This window comes from Dipodomys merriami, unplaced genomic scaffold (assembly GCF_024711535.1).
Source record: "Dipodomys merriami isolate MVZ:Mamm:240054 unplaced genomic scaffold, mDipMer1.0.p SCAF_556, whole genome shotgun sequence".
In the NCBI taxonomy this organism is placed as follows: domain Eukaryota; kingdom Metazoa; phylum Chordata; class Mammalia; order Rodentia; family Heteromyidae; genus Dipodomys; species Dipodomys merriami.
The window spans coordinates 197,806-209,576 of record NW_027206131.1 but is presented as its reverse complement, the minus strand read 5'-3'; the positions used below and the strand labels follow the sequence as shown (position 1 = coordinate 209,576).

At 46.3% G+C, this 11,771-nt stretch overlaps 1 protein-coding gene across 2 annotated transcripts in view; it reads right to left on the bottom strand.

Annotated features, from left to right (window-relative positions):
• Positions 1-1,985: 1,985 nt before the first annotated feature.
• The window catches only part of LOC138811997 (biliverdin reductase A-like), a 35,615-nt gene continuing 25,829 nt past the window's right edge, over positions 1,986-11,771 (bottom strand). Inside the window, exons 8-9 of one of the 2 annotated variants that reach the window (XR_011367533.1) lie at positions 10,372-11,252; positions 1,986-2,242 (exon numbers count right to left, since the gene is read on the bottom strand). Coding sequence is in view for 1 of the 2 variants with exons in the window: in XM_069999952.1 (XP_069856053.1) it covers positions 10,994-11,252 (259 nt within the window). In the remaining variant the exon portion in view is untranslated. Of the gene's footprint in view, positions 2,243-10,371; positions 11,253-11,771 lie in introns of those variants that run through there. The other variant, XM_069999952.1, reaches the window with a different exon arrangement.

The following is an 11,771-nucleotide window of genomic DNA, read 5'->3' as shown; positions in this document are numbered from 1 at the left end:
GACTTATGAAATGGTCACACCTCTGTACAACAAACACCTTAATAATAACAATAATATTGTATGTTTTTCAAGTGTAAAAAATAGCAAAGGAAAAACAAAAACACTCCCCATCCCCATCTCCAGCTATAGTTCCTCACAATCAATACATTTAATCATCCTGGTTTGAATTCATTTAATGATGAAATGCCATGGTTTTGTGTATATGTTCTCATTTTATTTACTTCATCTATGAGCCCCATCTTTCTCAAGTCTGTGTTCTTGATCACATCATCAGATGTTGTTTATTGCTGGATTTTCGGTTACCTGACTTTTCTGATCCCAGCATTTCTGTGATCTAACTTTTCTGTCATTATTCTCACCCTGTAGGTTTTTTTAAAAAATAACCCCCAGGCACAAGGAACATCCGTTCCACCAGACATGACAGGATGGACATATTTGGTCCTTCTAGGCTCTCTTAGACTGTCAGAGACCCATCTGTCTGCCTCAATACATATGATTCTTTAATGATGTTGTAAATGTCCCAATGGCCCTGGGCCAAAAAAAAGGCTCCCCATCCTTGCAAGAGTGCAAATTCTTCTTCCACTTTCTCCATTCTTTCTCTCCACAAACTTTAATGGGGTCTTATTCCGATGATTATCATTTAAAATTTCCAATCATCGAATTATTTTTTCTAATTACCTCTGTGGGGTGCTATATGTATCTCCTTGGTACCACATCCCTGAGTAACTAAGGGCTGGGTGGTCTAGTTACCTTTCACCTCTGGCTGTTCAGAGGTCCCTGATGGGGGTCTTGCAGCTCAACTCCTCCCTCTGCCACTTCTGCTTCCTTCCGGCCTTCTCAAACATAGCTCTCAAGGGCACTCCAAGGTCAACCTCCCATCTGTCAGCCTCTGTCTCAGAATCTGTTTCCTAGGAAAGCTGACCTGAGACATCAGCTCTTGTTTTATCAATGTAACCTCTTCTATTGCTGTGAGGTTAATGGTAGCACTTTCAAATTCATCCTTGACTGGCCCTGCTAACTATTTCATGATGACTTCTCTTCATTTTCTGAATCTCTTCAACCTAAGGCAGCATCCACTGAGTTCACTGCCCGTCCAATTTCAGTGCCAGTTATGGATTCATTCCCTTGTCCTTGTTTATTGGTGACCCTCAAAGAAATCTCTTAGTCCTCGGTTTTGTCAAGTCAGAGGGAGGTAGTGTGACCTAGGTCACTTGCATCCACTTGGGGTTGCTTTCCAAAGGTCTGCTATCCTGTAGTTATTTCTTCTAAGCCTAGAATTTGGGGCATGAGTGAGGAAAGTCAAGAGTAAGGAAAAATCACTAGGTTGGTTTTTTTATTTTTGCCTGAAGGCAGAATGCATAAATAGCATTTTATATCCTTGAGCACACACACACACACACACACACACACACACACACACACAGAAAAGGAAAGCCTACTTTTAGAAAAATACACTATGGATTTGAATATAAGAAAGAGGTAGGTGGGGGGGCTGGGAAGGTGGCTCAGTGGTAGAGCGCTTGCCTTGCATGCATGAGGCCCTGGGTTCGATTCCTCAGCACCACATAAGCAAAAAACTGGAAGTGGAGCTGTGGCTCAAGTAGTAGAGTGTTAGCCTTGAGCTGAAGAGCTGAGGGACAGCGCCCACGCCCAGAGTTCAGGCCCCACAAATGGACCACAAAAAAAAATTAAAAAAAAAAAGAGGTAGGTTACATGAATAGCATAGTTACATTATCTTAAATACTCATAATTGAGATAAGAATCTCTTCCATTGGCATATTCATTTATGGAAATTAGGAAAGTTTTGTAATATTTAGGAATGATAATTCTGTAGTTTATTCCAAAGAGACTAAGTATAAAGGAAAAGGATTTCAGCATACAGGCAGGCAGCATGTTGTGACTTTGTGGCTTTTTAATAAACAATAATGAACCACTGTAGACACTAACATTCCTTGTCCAAAATTTTACATCTGAAGACACAAAAATGAAGTAAAGAAAGGGTTTCTTTTATTGAAGTTCAGTTCCACAGCAACCCAAGGAAAGATGTTTCATTATACCCATTTTATAAATGAAACAGAACCCAACGATGGCGTTATCAAGTGACAGAATGGAAGTGAAGTCAGATTTCTCAGCTCCAAGCCAGTGACCCTCATGTTGCAATAGCGTCATACAGAAATCCACCCAGTCTCCAGGAGACTGCAGAGGTCTTCCAGCCAAAGACTGTCACATGACTAAACTGGACCTGGGGAAAGAATCTTTGCTGTCATAGGAGTGAAGCAGAATTGGCAAGTGATATAAGTGATTGCAGACGTACAGATTGCTGAACGTGAACTACTTTGATATTACTAGGTACATACTTAGTGTCATTTAGGAGCGGGGACTGTGCTTCAACAAGATCTGTCCTCTGCTGGATTTTAGTACATTCTATAGGAATGAACAAGGGAATTGCATGTATTTATTTACCGAAACTTCCTTTGAATAAGGCTGACCACCTTATTTGTGTGTGTAGGGGCTGGGCACTGTCCCTCAGGTTTTGTGCTCAAGACTAGCATTCTACCACTTGAGTCACAGCTCCACTTTCAGAGGGTTTTTTGGGTTTTTTTTTGGGGGGGGTTGTTTTTGTTTTTGTCGGTCATGGGGCTTGAACTCTGGGCCTTGATGCTGTCCCTGCACTCTTCAGCGCAAGGCAAGTGCTCTACCGCTTGAGCCACAGTGCCACTTCCTCAGAGGGATTTTTGGGTGGACTATTGGAGATAAGAGTCTCACTGACTGTGCTGCCCAGGCTGGCTTCCAACCACAATCCTCAGATCTTGGGCTCTTGAGTACCTAGGATTATAGGTATGATCCATGGGTGCCCAGCCACCTTACTTTTTGAGTAAAATAAACCACCACTGTGGTGACAGTTTTGTAAGAATCAGTGGGATGGGATGGGGTGTTCTGAAGGCTTGGTTATGAGTCTGTGCTGCTATTGAGAGCTTCTGAGAGGTGTGGCCTCATGGAAGGAAGTTAGGTAATTGGGGGCAAGCCCTGAGGGACCCCAAGCCGTCTATGTGTGTGCCTCTCTCTATCTCTGTCTCTCTGTCTGCCCTCTGTCTGTTTCTCTGTCTCTGTTTCTGTCTCTCTCTGTTTCTGTCTCTCTCTCAATCCTCTCTTGTTCTCAGCTGCCAAAAGGTAAACAGCTCTGTTCCTCTACTCCACACACAATTCTACAATCCCTGAAACAGTAAAAGCCAAGCACCATGGACAGAAGCCTCTGCACCCATGAGCCAAAATAAACCTGTTCTCACTTTAACTCACTCATCTCAGGTACGTTGTCACAGCCACATAAAGCTGACAGAAATGTTAGGTATAGATGTATGTAAAGGCGAAAGATCTCTGATTATACTGCTCCTTGGCCTCTGCTTTCAGTGACATATATGAAAGCTATCTCAGAGTTAATAAATGACTTTAAATCTGAATTAACTACTCCACAGAATTTTATATCATCAATTAGTTAAAATGTTCTTCTTTATTATCAGTAATGATCCAATGAACATCTTTGCATATACAGCTTAAACATTTTTCTATTATTTTGTTTCATATTCCCTATTTTTTCAAAAAATATCCTAAATTGGTTTGGGCTTTAGCTCAGTGATAGAGAACTTGTATAGCATGAGAGGCCCCAGGTTCAATATCCAGTACCAAAACATTAAAATGTTATTTTAAAAAACCTTCAGTGCTGGGTACCGGTGGCTCACACTTGTAATCCTTGCTACTCAGGAGGCTGAGATTTGAGGATCATGGTTCAAAGCCAGCCTGGGCAGAACAGTCTGTGAGAATCCTATCTCCAATTAACTACCAGAAAACTGGAAGGGGTGCTGAGGCTCAAATGGTACAGTGATAGCCTGGAGCAGAAGAGCTCAGGGAGAGCACCCAGGTGCAGAGCTCAAGCCCCACACCAACAAAAACAAGAACAACAAAAGAAAGAAAACCTTTGGGGCAGGGAAGGTGGCTTAGTGGTAGAGTGTTTGCCTAGCCTGCAGGAAGCCATGAGTTCGATTCCTCCATACCACATAAACAGAAAAGGCTGGAAATGGCACTGTGACTCAAGTGGTAGGGTGCTAGCTTGAGCAAAAAAGTTCAGAGAGCCAGGCGCTGGTGGCTCATGCCTGTAATCCTAGCTACTCAGGAGGCTGAGATCTGAGGATCGCGGTTCAAAGCCAGCAAGCGCAGGAGAGACCGTGAGACTCCTATCTCCAATAAACCACTAGAAAACCGGAAGTGGCACTGTAGCTTAAGTGGTAGAGCGCTCGCCTTGAGCTGAAGAGCTGAGGGACAGCGCCCAGGCCCAGAGTTCAAGCCCCACGACCGACAAAAAAAAAAAAAAAAAAAAAGTTCAGAGACAGTGCCCAAGCCCTGAGTTCAAGCCCCCTGGCAAAAACAGCAACAACAACAAGAAGAAAGCCCTCTGGAATGATATTGTTGAATCAAAAAGTGGATGTGTTGGATATGTTGGTACATATCACAAAATTGTCTTCTTGAAATACTGTAGCAATTTCTAAATTCCCATTGCACATTTTAGGCCAATATTTCCTGTCAGTTATTTTATTAATTTCTAAAACTTTAAAAGACACCCCCTATCTACAAATGTTTCCAAGCACTGGCTAACACTCATTCCTTTCCAGTCCTAGGCCAGCCTGTCCCTTACGGCTTTAACTCTTTGGTTTTTCAGCATGATTCCATACTTTGGCTACATTGGTCTCCCACACAGGTATAATCATTCTCAGTGCACCCATATAATGAAAGGTTAAACAGCTCTGAACAGAAGTCTGTCTGGATATCACTTGCCAAATAAAAAAATATATACTCAAGAACATCAAAGCTCTGTATATGAATTGTGTTTGTTTTACTTCTATCCTTTGTAACTGAAATAATGGGCACATATTTTCTTTGAAAATTGAAAACCCTGTCTATAACACTTTGGCCATGAGCCTTTCTGGACATACCATCTTTCCTTTCAGTCTTCTCACTTCCTATTTAAGTGTCTGTCATTCCAGTGGCACTTGGCAAATAAGCCAATGCAACCATCTCCCCCATGAAAACCACAAATTCATCCAGAGCTTGAGGTACTTCTTTTGGGGGGGGGGTCCAGTCGTGGGGCCTGAACTCTGGGCCTGGTAGCTGTCCCTCAGCTCTTCAGCTCAAGGCTAGTGCTCTACCACTTGAGCCACACCGCCACCTCCGGCTTTTTTCTTTTTGCTTAATGTGGTGCTGAGGAATCGAACCCAGGGCCTCAGGCATGCAAGGCAAGCACTCTTCCACTGATCCATCTTCCCAGCCCCAGCTTGAGGTACTTCTTGTGCAATGCTATGTGATTCATAAAAACCCAAAAGCATTTACAAAAAAAAAAAAAAAAAAAGATTGTATGCGTGGATGGTGGCTTGCCTGTCTGCCTACCTTAAACATTCTGCATGACTGAGTTGTCTCCCTTTGCTCTCAGAATAGAACAGCTACAGGTACACATTTGAATGGCATTTGTCTTGAGGAGGCAACTGTTCTGGGCAGGCCTCATCTCCCAACTTCCTTTCTCTGTTGAGTGCACATTGATTGATCTCTTAAGCAAAAGATGGATTTCAGCTTTTCTTATTAGAATTTGCCTTCAAGGCTGATGCAATGGATTGCTCAAAGGTTGGGAAAATGTTTAAGGAACCCACTGGTACTTTTTTAGCTTTGTGTTGTTTTAAGCTATTCCTAAAAGCTATTCTGGTATGCAAATTTTCATAAATCCAGTATGCAGGAATAGATGAGTTTCACTTAGATACTTCCTTTTTTAATATTTTGAGTGTAGCATCAGAGAATGTAATTAGAACATTTAGTCTTAAATATTCCAGATTTAGTGAAGGTTGTTGAATATAGTTTTTCAGTACCCCTCCCACTTGCATAAAAAAACTCACATGTAAGTGATTTGTTCTCGGCTATCAGCAAGATTATCTAAATTACTGCTAAAGGTTATTTAACACAGATATTATTGCTACCAAATCATTAGCAAAATGAGAATGACCATATATGTCTTTAGGCATTGTTAAAATTCTCATTTTTATACTGTCTCTTGTCCTTAGTTCTCATTTCACAAAGAATAGGAAAGTGGACTCTGGAGTTAGAATTTATTATCCTAATCCTGCCTCTGGCATTGGACTAGCCATGTGCCTGGTGCAATCTCTCTCCCCCTCTCCCCCTCTCCCTCTCCCTGTCCCTCTCCTTCTCCCTCTCCCTCTGGGTTGAACTTCAGAGTCACTAGCTATTTTCACTATGGGGTCTTGCTTCCTACCCATACTCACTTTTAGGGTAGAAGTATGATCTACCATCATGACTGGGATCACAAGCATGCATCACTGCATCCCACTTCCCTCCATGGAGATGGGGTTCTCAGGGATTTGCTTTGCCCAGGCTGGCCATGTAGCTACTTCCAGCTCTGTCATGGTAGCCCTGCTTCTATGCGGAGTGTTGGATCCAGTGGTTCAGGTGACTCTTGTACACTGGTTTTCTCATCAAGCCTTGCAGCTGGTCAAACAGCTGCAAGCAATGATCTCCTACAGCACTGCCCTGCCCTCAGTCATTCCTAAGGCCATGAGACCCCTGCCTGCCTGAGAAGCCCCAGTTCCTGGACTCCACCCCAGGAAGCCTAGCAAGGACAGGTTTCATGCCAAGCCATCCAGGCTCCTGGACTGTCCTGATGAGGGCACCATGGTAGGCTGGGAGCTGCCTTCAGGTGGAGAAAGCTTGGAATCCCCCACCTGTTCTGTCCTTTGCCAGCCCATGCTACTCACCCTCCAGCTCTGGCTGCTTGGGATGCATGTGTGGGCCTGCTGCTCCTCCACAGAGCCAGGCACATTGCAGTTTAGATATGTTACCATGTGTTACAGGCAGATATGTCCAGTGCTTCAGTGAAATCCTCTGGGTACTCTCTCATCCATGAGCCCAATATGAAAGAAAGCTCTAGATGTAGTGGGAGAAGCAGCAGAGTTAGAGGTTGGGCCTCTCCTCCTCTCAGGCCCCCCTCAAGCACAGGTGTGGGAGCTGGGCTCCTGGGCCTGCTCCAGTCCATAGCCCATGGCAGGCCTGGTCACCTGGCTGCACTAAAGACCTTGTCTACACAAGGGATGCTACTCCACCTACATCACAGGTAAAGCCCCCCCACCCACACGGAGCTCCTGGTATCCCTGGGCATGCTCCTCAAACTGTCAGCCCTGGGGTGCCTTGTCCCCAGAACCCAGAATGTCCTCACTCATGCAGCCTCTAGTGGCCTCAATGTCCTAGAGCCATGTGTGACTGGTCTTTGCCTGACTCTCAACCAAAACAGCACACCCTGGCCCTTGTGCACTCACGGAATCCTAGAGGATTGTCCATGATGGCACAGTGTAGGCCTCGCTGCTCTGTGTGATCCTGAGGTTTCCCAGGGCAGGCACGTGGGACTGGCTGGCCACAGTGCCAGAGGCTTCTCCCACACTCTCAAGTACAGAACAAGCCAAACTAACTCCCTGCGTGGACACATTTCTACCTGGACTTGAGCATTTCTTTAGTAGTGGCTGCTATTTCCCTTTGCCCAGGCCTCTCCAAAGCCAGCTCTCCACTGCACCCACCATGAAGACACATGCCTTCCCTCCTCCCCCAGGCATACTCACTGCTGCAGGTGCTCCTGCATGCCTGCCTTCTCCTCATAATCAAGGAAACGGCTGTATCTAGGGGTCACCATGAGACTGTCAAATGCACTGTGTCTACATGTGAAGTCTACAGTCCCAGTGGTCTCTCTGGCCACAGGATGGAACTCAGGATAACAACGATTTCCCTGTTCTTTTCACTGAGTGGTTCTAAGTGTCTAGAAATGTATCCCCACACAAGGTGATGAGCCCAGTACCTTCCTCCCACACACCGGAATTAGCACAGGGTCTGTCAGGGTTTCCCTTGCGCTTCCTAGTGAGGTTCATGTAGGTCAGGACATCCATATGGGACATCAACCACCACTGTCAATTTGGAAAATGCTTTTCTTGAGGTCTTATTCATAGGAGGCCTCGATGTAGAGAAGGGGGCCTTCATGAGAGAAGGGGCTTCTCCCAGTCCGCCCACAGCCCTGCGCTCCCCGGGGTGTAAGGTCATAATGTGGTCAGGCCTGTTCAGGGCCCATCGCACCGCTCCAGCCTCAGGCAGTGAGGATGTTAGTCCTAGCATGCCAGTAGCCAGGATCCAAGCAGATCCGCACTGGTGCAGCACATGCCAAGGCCTAGCCAGTGGGCCTGTCCCAAGGATCAGAGGTGGCGCTTACCTATTGAACAGCAGGTTCAATACGGATGGGCAGTCATGAAAGTGTGGTATGTCCCCAGAAATACTGGGATAAACAAGGCATCTCCGAAGAGCAGGGCAGGCACTAAGTGGTCTACTAGCTTCTCCACTTTGCCTCCCTGCAGGTATCCTGCCTTGCAGGGATCAGAATCAGTTGGAGCTAAAACACACCCAAACTGGGGTAAAGAAATGAGACACAGTTCAAACATGGAAACAGCAGCACACTGGGAAAAGGATTGGGGCCATACCATGAAAATAGCCTGGGCTGGGCTCGCATGCATGCGCCCACACACACACACACACACACACACACACACACACACACACACACACACACACACACACACACACACACACACACACACACACACACACACTCATGAATGTACCCACATATGGGATCTGAGGCTGCCAGAAGGTAGTAGGTGAGGGGACTCACCCTCCCTCCTCCTTGATTCACCTGTGGGATGCATGGTTGAGTTCTGCTCAGGTGACCTGGACAGGGGATTACCCAGCGCCTTCGAACTATAATCAAACTCTCTCTGTGGAGTTGTTCTGCGGAATAGCAGGCAACAGCAGGAAAACATCCTGCTGCCCCTCAGCTTTCCATACAACTGAGCTGGCTCAGCTGCACAGCAATGTGGGTGCTGGTAACCTGGCCCTTTTGACATCATCTCTGGAGATGACAGCACCAATGGAGGTCCCCTTTTCTGAGCCTCAGCCTCAGAGCAGACCTCTGCAAATGGCCCCTGAGTGCTGGCTGGGCCCCGTGGCAGGTCAGGAGAAAATCTAGACACACTCCAACCTCTGTCCTCTATCCAGTTAATGTTGTGGTTATGAGAACACACTGGGCTCACATCCGATCCCTCCTTCCAGTTTAATTGTCTCCCCATGTACAAGTGCCTGTGCTTGCCTGCCTCCTCCAGTCACCCACTCACTCCTAGGGCTTCCACCCAGCACCTGCTTGAGGATGTCATACACTGAAAGGACTCTGTGCCCATCCAAGGCTTGGGAACCCTACAGCTGGTGTCCATCATTTTCACTGCACTCTTGTAGACATTCAGCCCCTGTACATTGTGTCTAGACAGAATAAACTGCCAACCAGTTGTCCTTGTCTAGACCTCTTATTCCTGCAGTGGGAGCTTCTGGGAGGAGGATACCAAGTTCAAGGCTAGTCTGACCTAGGCAAGAGATTCTGTCTCAAATCCATGCAAGCCAACAATGAACAAAAGAAACAAAAAGGAAATGCAAGATCTGAGCTTCACATGGGGTGAGAATTTCACAAGTGTAGACACAGACGAGGTTTGTTCAACACACCTATTGAGAGAGGTATATGCATGACCTCACATACATTCATCCACACAGACACAGTAGCACGCATCAATGTGCATCCATATGGGTCCTCACATGCATGCATTAGAGTGAGATGCTGAATTCAGCTCTGCCTGCCACAATGTTTGTGTGCAAATGAGAGGATGGGTGAAAGGTGGGAAGCTGAAAAGAATGGGCTGTTTGTTCAGTGTCCTGTATCCTCAGCTCTCCACTCTTCTGGAGAGTGGGAACATGTGGCAGTTTGGGGTCCAAGAGGATTTGAGGCCATTCTCTGGGATCATTCAGTGGGCTGATGGAATGAGGGGCGAGGGCATGGAGAGCCAGTGATTTCTGCACCACGTTCACTGAGGCAGAAGTGGAAAGTAGACACGGCGATCATACTAATGGAGGGGAATGAGCGCAACTAAGATCCTAGGGCTGAGATCATTCTGGTGCCATGGAGCAGGGGGAGAGTAGGTGGAGAGTGCTGGAGCCTGGACTTGGATTTGGTGATGTGGAGAAATGTGGAGATGGGAGGCCTTCACTTTTCAAGTAACAGGGAAGTGGACGAGTGTTTCCACCGTGGGCAATTTGGGCAGGGGAGGGAGACCTTTGGCATCCTTCTGCCTCTAGATTCTGGCTTCTCCCTTCCCTGTATGCTATCTTTTCCCATATGCACCATCTCCCTTGCTCAAGATGTCACAGTCATTGCCCAAAGCTCTGATGATGGCGAATTATACTCACTGGCATTGTTCACGCATGTAGGGCCACGGAGGTGTATGCATTCAACCCAACTTGGAGCCATGGGGGGGCTTTTTTATGGGAAATGGAGTCCAGGGCTTCCTGCTCCAAAGCCACCCAACAGAAGCACTGAGGCAACATGGTGTCCACTGCCATCACTAGGACCATGCTACTGGTCCTGCCAACCATGGTGCTGATCCTGCACTCTATCTTGATGACACAATGCCTGCCTCCTCCTGCCGGTCCTGACGAAGTGACCACTGTGTGAGGGCTGCAGGTAGAATCCAGGCCTTTGACAAATGATTTGATGTACCTTTTCTTATCATGTTATAACATTATAGACTTAATCCTTTTTAATTTCCCAAAGGTAATATAACAACCATTCACCTCCCAGGGTGGTGTGGAATAAAAAATGGAAGGAGGAGTATGGCACAATCAATTCAGCTCCACCATAGTAAGTACTTTCCTTGTCTCCACCCCAGGGTTCATCCCCAAATCTCATTCCTACAGCTTGTAATGGCACACATATCCTCTTTCTCCAACATGTTTAATGGTAAGAATGGAGGCAAACAGCTGAGAACATCCCACTGTGATCCGGTGCTGGTGGTGCCCACCGCTTCCTCTCCTACTTCTCAGCACGGCAGCACCTCTGGACAGCGTCTGCCAGAGCCAGGCAGTGTAGGACACGCTTCCTTTCTGCAGCCAGTTCCTTCTCAGAGACCTGGCCCAAGAGCTTCTGCACAAACAGATCTTGATCTTTTAGGAAAATGTTCTTGTTAACACCTACATTTGGTATATTTTCCAGAGATCCAGATTTGAAATGGAAGCTTAAATATCTGTTTCTTTGGAAGCCAGGCCCTTTCTCCTCAATCCAAGATAGCGGACTGCAAAAAGACAAGAGAATCCTCATTTTAAACAGCACATGGTAGGGAGCAGGTGGGGAAGCTTGCCCATCTTCTGTAGACATGGCCTCACTGTGCACCCAACTTTCTTGCAGCTGTGGCTCAACACATTGGCTCATTGGCTCCAGATGTCCACCACTCCACAAGCCATTGGGGACTGTGTTTCCATCTTTACTGCCATCTGCTCTTGATTTATTTGGCCCAGGATAGCAGAATCTACTCAATAACTTTTGTGGAAGCAAGTTTCTCATTCATGCCTTTTCATTTGTGATGGTTCTGGGGCTTGAACTCAGGTCCCTGACCCTATGTGCTAAAGGTTAGGCTAGTGTTCTACCATTTGAGCCGCAACTGTGAATGTCTTTTTTGGTATTCATTTAGATATAATAGTCTCATGGACTGCCTGCCGGTGCTTCTTTTTTAATATAGTGTCCTCAGAGCTCAGCCTCCTGAATACCAAGAATTACAGAAGCAAGCCACCAGTACCTGGCTAGTCAGGACTTT